Source organism: Carassius auratus, chromosome 8 (assembly GCF_003368295.1).
Source record: "Carassius auratus strain Wakin chromosome 8, ASM336829v1, whole genome shotgun sequence".
Classification (NCBI taxonomy): domain Eukaryota; kingdom Metazoa; phylum Chordata; class Actinopteri; order Cypriniformes; family Cyprinidae; genus Carassius; species Carassius auratus.
The window spans coordinates 24,128,060-24,140,499 of NC_039250.1; the positions used below are offsets into that span (position 1 = coordinate 24,128,060).

Genomic DNA, 12,440 nt, shown 5'->3' on the forward strand with positions numbered 1-12,440 from the left:
CAGAGTTCCGTGCGCCCCCTGGAGGAAGATAACTGAACATCTACAGTTATAAACACCTCGTTCTTTCTCCAACATCCGTAATACATAATTATATATATCTTTTCTTTATAATTGCAGGGAGATAATGCTGTGATTACACTTACTGAAACTATGAAGGAGAACAAAGATTAAAGATAACAGTGATTGCTGGAAAATTATTCAGGAAGACAAAACATATCAAATGCCGTTCTGCCGAGTTTTGTTGAATGTGTGTGTGTGTGCGTGTGTAAGTAATTAAAACTATAGACATTAAATAGTAAAATTTATGCTAAATTAACACTGCTTCGCTTTCAACATTAATTAAAGGCATATAAAAAAGAATGTTGTACATGATGAAAGTCGACCGATTATGAAATAGGCCAGAACGTGTAACGCATTGCTTTCATCAGCAGATGGCAGTGTTGACCAGGTTCATAAAGAGCAAGCCCCCCAAAAGAGTTACACCACCTGGTGTATTTGAACTACAGCTGATTAGGAAAGCTGGAAAACATACCTCAAGAAACTTCATAGCTAGCTGCAACATCTATTCCTATGTTTCATGGATATTAATCAGAAGTATTTGTTTCCAAGAGCCTTGTGCTGCTGTCATGCTATATATGTGACACTTCTACAGTGAAATGGTGGGCATTTAGCTTATTCTTTGGCTGCTGTCTGATCGTCTGGGTCTTTCTGCTGGAGGTGCAGATGAGCCGGGGTTCATGACTTGCTTCATTGTGTTTGCTCGCTTGTGTATCGACCCTGAAACGATGCTCAGGGTGATCAGTGATGTCTCTGTTATCTTAAGTGTGACTGTGTTGGTATGCTGCTTTGCTTCTCAAGACATTCAAAGAGGGTCATCTCTCTCTGCCCCTTTCATTCTCTCTCTCTCTCTCTCTCTCTCTCTTGCTCTGTTTCTGCTCACTTCCCGTCTCTCTGTAGCTTTGATGGGGTGCCATGTATCTCTCACACTGGAGGTCTTTTCATTGGGAGCACCTGTCAGGAGGAAGTGGGGAATGGTGGTTTGTTGTTGCAGGCAGGGAATTCACAGCAATGGCCAGATGAGACAGAAGTGTGTGTCTATTTGTGTGTGTGTGAAGGGAAAGAGATGTCTGCTAGGTGAGAGGTGAAGAAAGAGAGGTGAGAAGTGGAGGGTACAAGACTGCGAAAGATCTCCAGTCAGTGTGGATGCAGTGTTGTGTGTTGGTGGTTTTGACTGAATTTCAACAGACCAAGAAAACACAAACACACACTCTTATTTAAATGGGGACATTCCATAGGCCAGGGGTTTTCAAACTGGGGTCCATGGACCCCCATGGGACTGCAAGTGAGTGCTGGGGGTTAATTAATCTAAGAGTACAATAACAAAGTAAAATAATAATAATAATAATAATAATAATAATAATAATAATAATAATAATGCACAATTATAGAAACTAAATATTTTCCAAATAATAAGTGTGGGGGTCCCTTATACACCAGGATCATATTTGGGGGTCTGTTGTATTTAAAGACTGAAAACCCCTGACATATACTTATGTTATTTTAATATAAATATAATATTTTTCTTTTTTCTTTCTCCACAGATATACAAATCTTCAGATTTGTCTCACTTCTTGCTACAAATCTGTCCCAAAATTTTAAATTTCATTAGGGCTGTCATTGTTTTTTTTTTTTTTTTTTTTTTTTTTTTTTTTTTATCTGCTATTGTACTTTATTAATATCTGTGCCATGATACAATAATATTAGATATTAGTAATATTATAATTATTTTGTAATATAATATTACAGTTATATCAAAATCTTTGACTTCTTTTTAATTTGCATTAGACTAGATGTTTTTTATAATTCTATTCTTTACTCTTTTTGAGATTTCGCTCAGATAAACTGGTCAATATTATTAGTTCAATGGTGCATGATCAGTGTTAAATAATTAAAAGTTTAAATTTCTTAAAATTAGATGTGAAAAAAAAAATGGACTCTTGGTGATTCCTGGCTTGAAAATATTGCAATATTAATAAAATATACACCCATACTCTTTATCTACACTGTTAAAAATGAAGGTTCTTTACTGACATCTGTTATAGTTCCATGAAGAGCCTTTAACATCCATAACAATCTTGCATTTAACAAATGTTTCTTTATAGTGGAAAAGCTCTTAAGAATGATACAAATCTTTATTCACACACACACACACACACACACACACACAAAAAGGTTATTTTAACAATGTTTTTGGGGAGCCCAGAATGTTTATTCTGATGCATCTTTGTTAAAACATAACTTTTAAATGTTTATTTCGTTAAAGAGTTTAATAAAGGTGTTGACCCAGTTTTTGTTAGCAAACAAGAGGAGACCAGAGGAATGCAATAGCACAAATTTTATTCTGTTTGAACACCTGTATGTGAGCGAGTGTGTGTTGGAGTTTGCAAGGCCGGATCTGGATGCAGAGACGACTCATCCTTCCACCTGGAGCTACAAAGAGGCCGTTTAGGTGCTCGTGAGAGGATGGCATTGTGCGGGCCGCTCATCCCTGGCTGTCCGTTAGAGAGCTAGATGATTCTGCTCTCAGTGCCAGTCCAGCTGGCCACTCATACAGACTCACTCATATAAACACACGACATCCTCCCGCCAAAATCACCATCGGATGCAGCCACATCTCCTTCCAGAGAAAGACAGACAGACAGACTGGGGTTTATATACCTTATGTGCAATCTTTTGTAATATTGTTTCATAACAATTATTCATACTTGTTGCAGATTTGTTTACTCCTCATCGTGGGTGCATGGTGGAATTATGAACGTGTTGTGAATGATTGCAGTAGTGCTGCGTGTGCATTTCTTGCACATTAACCTCAAGTGGTCAAATCCTGACCCAGTTGCAGCATCCTGGGGAAACAGCATGTTTAATCCATTGAGAAGCACAATGTGAGAGGAAGACCTGCCTGCTCTCAGGGCAGTCCGAGACTCACCCGTCCTGGTCTTATCTCAAACACAGACACACGTATGCACACACACAGCCCAGAAACATCTTCTTGGAAGCTCATATGGTTTTTATATTGTGTATATTGTGTAAATACATACATGCATGTACATACAAAAAGTAAAAAAGTAAATATTTCCGGCCACCATCATAATCAGCATTGTTAAATCATTTAAAAAGGTACAAATCCCAAATCAATTACAATCAAGTTTGTAATAATATAGCCTTTTAAAAATGAAGACATACACATGCAGTTTAACATAAAAATGCAAACTATTTTAGCAAAGTTATTTTAAAAATGTCAAATAATTAAACTTTAGAAATGTGGCATAAAAAACAAGCATTTTATTTGATCAAAGATATGCTTTTTAATTTCTTTTTTAGAAATTAAATGTAGGTTACACTGTTCTTTAAATCTGTAACAATGGAAAATGTGGTAACACTTTAGAATAAGGTTCCATTAGTTAATGTTAGTTAATGTATTAATTAACATGAACAAACAATGAATAATACATTTATTACTGTATTTATTCATCTTCGTTAATGTTAGTTAATGAAAATACAGTTATTCATTGTTAGTTCATGGTAATTCACAGTGCATTAACTAATGTTAACAAGCACAACTTTTGATTTAAATAATGCATTAGTAAATGTTGAAATGAACATGAACTAAGACTTATAAATTCTGTAGAAGGATTGTTCTTGCTTAGTTCATGTTAACGAAAGTAGTTAACTAACATTAACTAATGGAACCTTATCTAAAAAGGGTTACCGAAAATGTTTCTAAAATAACTAGTAAAAACACAAAGTACTTTAATAAATAAAATGATACTACTTGGAGCAATATTGCAATATTATGAGGCATCGAGATAATTCTTCTTAGAAAAAAAAACATCTGTCTTAACTTATCAGTGCTTCCTCTAACTTCATTGGAAGATGATGCATAACTTTAGCCTCCATAATAATATCCTGTTGTGGAAATTGTCTACACATTTTCCAGTGAACTATGTAATTTCTTATTGCTTAAATAAATGAGTAAACATTTCATCAGTTTTTGTCAGTTAACAGAAAAACATCACTTCCTCCGCTCTCTGTATGCTTGTGCTTAGTTATTTACTGTTCCTCACTTTCTTTTATGAGGCCCGTCTGTTGTGTGGCTAAGAATTGTTCATTATTGTACCAGGCCAACTTTCCACTGTTCAATAAAGCTCTTGCATACAAATATTACAATATTACAAAAATCCTATCTCCGTTTATGTCATCCCGAACTGTATGTTTTATTTTTTTACTCTTCCATGCAACACATGAGCGAATGGTCATAGTGCTCTGCTATTGTTTGGCTTGCTGGTGCTATATATTATCTTTTATTGTCCAAACATACAGACACATACAATGAGCCCATCAAATGTTGCTTGGAAAACAACACTGAACTTGAATGAAAGTCAGTGTATACAAATCTAGTTAACTTTTGTCAGCACTTGAATGGAGGGGCCACTTTAGTCTTTGTCTGATGTGAATTCACACAGGGACAGGTTTGGTCCTCTCTGGGGGTGGTCACTGGGAATGATAAAGATATACACATTCAACAATATGCTTTTACTTTGGTTTTGACATTGTGTAAGAGGATCATTAATATCAGCAGTGTGTATTGCTTGTCTCCTCAATTAGACAGGCGTAGACAGGTTTTTATTTTTTTTATTTTTATTTTTTACATTTTTTCACCTCTGATATCACCTCTGGTCTTTTGGTCAAGTTGTTTAAAATAACATGTTCTAATAATAATTAAGTTCAATGAATCATTCACAACAAATCCAGAGAGTCAAATCTTTCATCTTTTAAGGATCTGAAATTGGCTTTAGTAGTGGATGGGCACTAATCCTAAATATATACATTGTTTGTGAATAACCTCTCTTTAGTGAAATGTTTATCCTTAGGCTAATACTTTTTCTTTTACTCCCAGAGCTCATTACTGCCTAAACAGAGGAGGAGGAGAAATCACATTAAACTTCAAAAGAGCCCAAACCTCACAGGAGTGAACAAAGAGGAGATGAGAGAAAAGTGGTTTCATGAGAGTTTCAAGGTATAAACAGAGATTATGAAATCATGAATAATTGAACATATGATGGCAGACAGAGTGGTTTCAGAATGGAAGGAAATTTAAACTTTATCCATAGATGAGAAAAAATCTGAGAGAGGCCAAAATAATGATATTTTGACTAAACACAAATAATGAACCTGCAATATCAAAAATACTGAAATAAGACCCATCTGGCTCAGTTTAGAGACTTGATCTGATGCCAAACGCGATATGTGATTTATCTGGGAAAACCACGATAGAAAATTCCCAGTGTAGACATCACTCTCGTCTGTCATATAAACAGTTGTGTAATTCTCACACGCAAAGCAAATCCAGGAGCTAATGTGTTACACATTCTCAGCGAGCTCTGTGCTTCATCGCACAGTAATGGGAGACACCACGACTCTCCTGACGTTGTTTTATCTCATGAGGATGTTCTCCTGTGTGACTGTGTGTCCTTCAGCAAAGCTCTGCTCAAAGATGGCCTCTGTGTTTTGATAGATGAGAGGCTCCATTGTCAAGTCTGGTCTGGTGTTCACTTAGGCCAGGCCAATTTCATTACTAACTTCGCACTCTGTCTGTCTGTGTTCTGTATATGTGAGTTGGTGCGGGTACGTGATGAGAGCAGTTTGTCTGTCTGTCAGACAAGTTAGGATGAGATAAGCATTAGGCCTGACAATAAAACTTGAATGAATATAGAATTATATATGTAAAAAAAAAAAGTATATATATATATATATATATATACATATATATATATATATATATATATATATATATATACATATATATATATATATATATATATACATATACATATATATATATATATATACATATACATATATATACATATATATATACATATATATATATATATATATATATATATACATATATATATATATATATACATATATATATATATATATATACATATATATATATATATATATATATATATATATATATATATATATATATATATATATATATATATATATATATATATATATATATACACAGTATATAAAGGTCCGTTGTGAGAAGTCACATTATAGCAAATAAAGTGACTTTAGAAAAGTTAAATCACATTAATGAAAAGTAAAGTGTTTAAACTGTGTTCACAAATATAAAACTATAAGACAAAAAGTTGTGATAAAGCTATGATTATGAGATTTAAAGAATCCTTTAAGAGATTTTTTTTTTTTTTTTTTTTTGACTATGAAGCAAAAATAGGAACATGTAGGAAACATTTTGATAGGCACACCTAAATTGAATGACATTGGATCACGTGTGATTTTATCCAGTTACATTTTTTTTTTTCAGCAATGAGAATATGGTCAGATAAAGTGCACTGATTCTCTTGAGGTCTGTGCATTGCGGTGCATTTGGACAGTTGTTCAGTGTGAGTTTGCAGGCATGACATGAGATGCCCAAGTGACTGCAAAAGCCAGTGAGGAAACACACCTGTCGAGGACTGGGGCATGTTAGCGAGGGTGAGTAGTGATGACAGAGGGTATGCACTTCTGCTCTTTATATGAAGGTTAGCAGCTGGGAAACATACATGCATCCATATCATAATCTACTTTGTGTCAAGGTTAATGGTTTATAACAGCTCTGGCTATACACTCCAACACTATAGCTCAGCACCTGCTGCTGTTTTCACAGAGAAGCTGCTTGAGTGGGATTACATTTCTGCATTTGACCAAATAGCATCTGCAAAATCACCCAAATTCCCAGCATCGCATAATTTATCAAATACTTTTCTAATGTCCACACATTCATATTGCTTATTCTATGGGAAGATGGTTTGTTTCACTGGTTTGTCTTGTAGTCTCCATGGGCAGAAGCATAAGACCTTTTTAGCCTTGGACCTAATGAATGAAGTACAGGTGCAGTTGGGGGGGTGAAGGGATGATGTAAGACTTATCGAAGGAGTGAGGAAAGGTGTGTTGTGATTGGCAGGATGAAATGAGCATGTTCCTTTTCATTTGAAATGCCTTTCTGAACGCTTGGTTTGTTATGTTTGGCACAAAGACCCTGAAACATGAGATTCCCATTAAAACTGATTGAAACGGAGACCCTCTAACACATAATCATTTACATTTAACATTTAAAATATATATATATATATATATTTAAAGTTATTACTTATTCAACTTAAAATATTTCTCTGCATTTAGAGAACTGTATACGCATTTTAGATTAATCTTGTGTAAAACTCTAGCTGACACTTAAAACTTGGCATTGTGCACTGCAAATATTGTTTATTCTTAAGATAAATTGTTTTGATGTTCCTCTTTTTTATTGCTGTGGATAAAATCATTGATTAAATGTAAATCTACTTGAATAAATCGTAATTTGCTTTATACTATTACTGTTACAGTAAATTGTCACAGAAATGTCAAATAACTGCTTAGCTTTTTGTGGAAAAAGAGCACATTGGGCTTCTAGGGTTTGTTATGTTTTTTGGAGATTACATCATTGGTCCGGTTTATCCAGTTAATGAGATTACCTCATTATATCTCTGTTCCAGACGGTGTGTATATCAGACAGTCTGCCCAAAAACAATCTGCCCATATTTATCATGGGAACTCTGTATATCACGAGGGGCTTTAGTGAGTGCTCAAGTTCTTCATTCTCTGTTTCTCTGTCTGTTTCTTTGTTCTCTTTGATCTTAAAGTGTCTGCAACCTATTGGTTATGTCAATTCAGTTGTTACTGGTTGAGCTCCTCATATGTGTGTGTGTGTGTGTGTGTGTGTGTGTGTGTGTGTGTGTGTGTGTGTGTTTGGCGTCCCTTTCCCCCTTCTTTAACGGTCATCTTTTAAAAAATTATTTTTCACTTTCCCCAAAATGCCTACACATAGTTTCAAACAGATATGTGTCCATCCTGCTTTGTTCTTCTGGAGTCATAGGGGCCTCACAGTGTCACTATTAATTAGACCATGTCATTTGTGTGTGTGTGTGTGTGTGTGTGTGTGTGTGTGTGTGTGTGTGTATGTGTGTGTGTGTGTGTGTTCCAGTCCTGTAAGATGGGTCTTTAACGGGTGGATCATCCCACACTTTACCTTAGTTTCTAATAATTTATTTCAAGATATATATATATATTTTTTTAATATTCACTAAACATTTTATTCCATCTGTGGTTTCCAGAAGTATTTTTATTAATTTTATTTTCCTTAGTAGTTTTATGGGTTTTTGACACATGCAAAAACATACTTACACAATAAATAATATTGATACAGTACTATCAATGCACTGGTATATAATATGTAATCATTATATATTAAAAAAATAATTTTCAATGTAATATCGAATAACGCCATAAAGTTACATTATAATCAAACACTTCACCTGTTCTTTAGATATTCAGCATATACAAACAAATGTACTTTAAAGCACAACAAAATTATATTATTAAATCATAATGATTTAAAATGTACTTTAAAGTAAAACTTTTAAAGTAGCTTGACACTTACAAAGTGCACTTCTAAAAACTAAAGAAACAGTCATGAAAGTGCACGTAAAGTACACTTAAGTGGTCTTTTATTTCTTTATTGTTATATTATTTGCAAATATAGTTAAAATATGCTTTTAAGATTTGAAGTACACTACAGGTGCACATTCAATATAATTCTAAACACACTTCTTTTTCACAAGTGGTTTGGGAAATGGATGGATTGGCTATTAATGTAACTTGCTTTAAACACACCAAATGCATACCCATAATCATGTGTAATGACGCTACGACAGTATTGTATTTAAGAAACATATTTAATACAGTAGCAGTAGTTAGTTACAGAAATGTCAAAAAATATAACAGAATTTCATGAATATAAATCCATTTATACCCCCAAATTTGTCCTCTTCTTCCTTTTTTTTTTTGTCACCAGCCATCTGTCTGTCTGCCCAGCCCTCCAAACCCCAACTCTCTGTCTGCGCTTTATACTATCTAATCAACCAGCATTACCTTTGCACTGGAACACACACTCTCTCTCTCACACACACACACACACTGATCAAAAAACACACATTCACATCAGGGAGTTTAACAAAAAATTATAATTTTTATATCTCCTCTTTAACAAGTGCTAAAAATACTGAACACATTTCTGAACATAGCAAATTAGCAGGAAAAAATAGTATGAAAATACTGTACAATTTGCATCTCTACACCAGTGTATATACGCTTCACAGTCACACACTCTTACAGCAGCACAAGCAAGTTCATCCTCAGTGCAGCATCGTTGTGGTCAGTTTGAATGTTTTTGAGAAAACTGACCCGTTTGCTTGAATAGTTCTGTGTGTGAGTGTGTCAAAAGTGTGTTTGAGTGTGTCAAAGTCGACGAATAGATGTCAGCTAACATAAATTCACACATGCATTCACGCAAAGTCACATCATTCCAGCAATTCATTCATGAATACAGTAGAGTACACAAAGCTATGAGTGTTATTTACAAACATGGAGCAATATGTTCTCCATCATAAGTCCATCAGTTCACCACATCAGAACGGACCAGCCGTCAGTAGATTCCCACCTTTTTGACCCCTCAACCCAAAGTTTGCTTTCTTCATGTTCTCTGTTCTTCTCATTTCGTTCCCTCACACTTTGGTGGCCAGCGACTGCACCTCTGACTTTTGAGTCTGGGCGCTGAGGGTTGAAGACATGGAGCTCATGTGCCCATGCATGGCCTTCTTCAGGTTCAGCAGACACAGGCACTGCGAGCGGAAGCGCAGGTCAAAGAAGGCATAGAGGAACGGGTTGAGGCAGCTGTTGACGTACGCCAGGCACGTGGCGTACGGATGAGCCAGAAGTAGAAAGTTTAGGAAGCCACACGAGGTGGGCGCCAGGTCTAGATATGACAGCGCATCCATGCTCTTCAGCACATGGAAAGGTGTCCAGCAGAAAGCAAAAACCACCACCAAGGTAGTGATGATCTTCAGCAGACGACGCTTCTTCTGGTCTTCCTTGCGCAGGTGGCTGAAATGCCGGGTGACCGTGCAGCCGATGAAGCAGTAGCAGACAGTCATGGCCAAGAAAGGCAGGAGAAAACCAAGAGCGGAGGACGAAAGGCTCAGACCCGCAATCCAAAGGGATTCGTGTTGCCGATTGAGAGTGACCAGCCTGAAATCCATCGCACAGGTGGTGCGGTTGCTCACGGCGTCATGCACCGTAGTGCGAAACAGGAGAGTTGGCACGGCCAGCAGGCACGAGAGGAACCAGATGGCACCCAGCGACGCCAGCATGGTGGCCCGGGACCGGAGCCGCCCGCTGGACAGAGAGTGGACGATGGCAAGGTAGCGGTCAAAACTCAGGCAGGTCAGGCAGAAGACGCTTGCGTACATGTTGACGAGCACCACATAGCTGCTGATCTTGCAGAGGGCCACGCCGAACGGCCAGTGGTAACCCAGCGCGGTGTACACAGCCCACAGCGGTAGCGTGATGACGAACGTCAGGTCCGCGAGCGCCAGGTTGCCGATGTAAACGTCTGCCGCGCGCCGTTTGGATTTCGAACGCCAGACAGTGAAGATAACCACGCCGTTCCCGGAGAGACCGAGAATGAAAATGAGCATGTACAGCACGGGAATGAGAGAATAAGACGGCTCCCACTCTGAGTAGTCGCACGCAGTCTCGTTATCGTCATAGTACTCATATGAGTCGACGTATTCCGGCGTTGCTGGCTCCATTTGGTGAAGGCGCTTCAGTTTTGAGTCCGTCAGATTCCTTGTTCAGTTTTATCTTAATTGTTTTTATAGTTCAGTGGGAATGTTTGAATTTTTCTGTCAGAAACAAGAGTCTATAGTAAGTTTCCCTCACTGGAAGCTGAAGCGCGTCTGTGTGAGGGAAAGATGCGCCCGGTCTTTTTAAACTCCAGACTTCTCACCCCTCCCTTTGGACCCATATATCGGACCTCTTATCTCCAGCCCCCATACACACACACACCCACACCCACCCACCACGGCACACCAACCCCTCCGGGCCACGCAGTCGGCAGGAGCGAGTGTGTCAACAAAGTGAGCTTAACTCTGTTTTTCTTCTTAATGAAAAAGTAATGGCCCGCTCGTATTTCAAGTTAGATTTAACTTAAATTGTCTGACAAAAATGTATTTGCGTCACGTATCATTTACGGAACTTTTTTTAAATAAAAAATTAGAAGAAACAATCTTTTAAATGTATATATTTTTTCATCTCTCTAAAATTATAAGCTTATGTTTAATTGATTCCTCAAAGTTTTTATGTAAAACTTCGTTGTACTTTTTGGAAACATGTAACATTTAATTACTAATAAAAATCGAAAAAATATAATTAAATCGAGTGTGACATAAATTATTGCGAGCTAAATTAATGGAAATAAACATGCTATAATAGTAAAAAGATGTGTTATAGTAAAACAGCCTATATGAACTGTATTCTTATAGTGTCTAAATGATAGCCTACTGTTTTTCTTCTTTTTTTTCTTATGAATCACAGTGTAAGTGTATCTTTTATTTATTTATTTATTTATTTATTATTGCTTAAACTGGATGGTAATTGACTGTTTGCACAAATTAAACTAAACCTGCAAGCCTAAACCGGTTTCAGCCAGGTTCCCAGTGAAACCAGATCCTGGGACCAAGTGATAATTTAAAAGAGGCATTGCTCTGTGATTTCCTCTCACTCAAACATTACATGAAGGTGACATTCAGTCACTTCAAACACTCTGCTTCCACAGCAACACATCACTGCAGCTTCTTTAATATGAAGAAGAGAACTACTGAGAAAATGACTGATTTATGCACTAAAGTTTTACCCTCGTCCCCCTTTAAACGGGGGAGCTCCTCGGATGTATCGTGGAATCCAATTAATTCAGCGAGTCTAATAAAAATACATTCTTCGGTTCCGTAGAAAGCGCTTATGAGTCTTTAGTGATTAGATCACATGTCCGCAAAGGATTTGGATATGTGTGAATTTAATTCTCACTTTCTTGCATTTATTTGCATGATAATAGCAGACACAAACTCGTAAAATAAACAAAAAACAAAAGGAAACGACGCATTTGACATTAACGAGTTTCTTAAGGACGCGCTGTTCACGCGTTACACCCAAATTTTTAGCACATGGGAAAGAAGGCAGTTAAAGCGAAATAGCTTAGGATGAATAGAGAGCAATTCACATTCAAAACAAACAGGAAAAATATAGGCTACACCTAACTTTTACATCTGAGAAGTTTTCATGAGCTCTCTGTTAAATCGGTTTTCATACCTTCATCACCGTTTACACATACAAATCTTGTTTTACACACTGAACTCCTTAAATTAATGTGCAATCACATTTAGGGGGATCAGTGTGAGTCAATCCATTAATCAAAACTCGTCAGAGTG

The 12,440-nt window shown here is 36.7% G+C and overlaps 1 protein-coding gene across 1 annotated transcript; it reads right to left on the minus strand.

Annotated features, from left to right (window-relative positions):
* Window positions 1-8,833: 8,833 nt before the first annotated feature.
* Window positions 8,834-10,949, minus strand: LOC113107742 (apelin receptor A-like). Its single transcript, XM_026270439.1, has one exon. The coding sequence runs from the start codon at window positions 10,764-10,766 to the stop codon at window positions 9,681-9,683; it is 1,086 nt and encodes a 361-aa protein (XP_026126224.1). The 5' UTR covers window positions 10,767-10,949; the 3' UTR covers window positions 8,834-9,680.
* Between the last annotated feature and the right edge of the window lie 1,491 nt (window positions 10,950-12,440).

Coding starts and splice junctions, on each gene's coding strand:
- LOC113107742 (XM_026270439.1), bottom strand. CDS start 10,766: ATGGAGCCAGCAACGCCGGAATACGTCGACTCATATGAGTACTATGAC.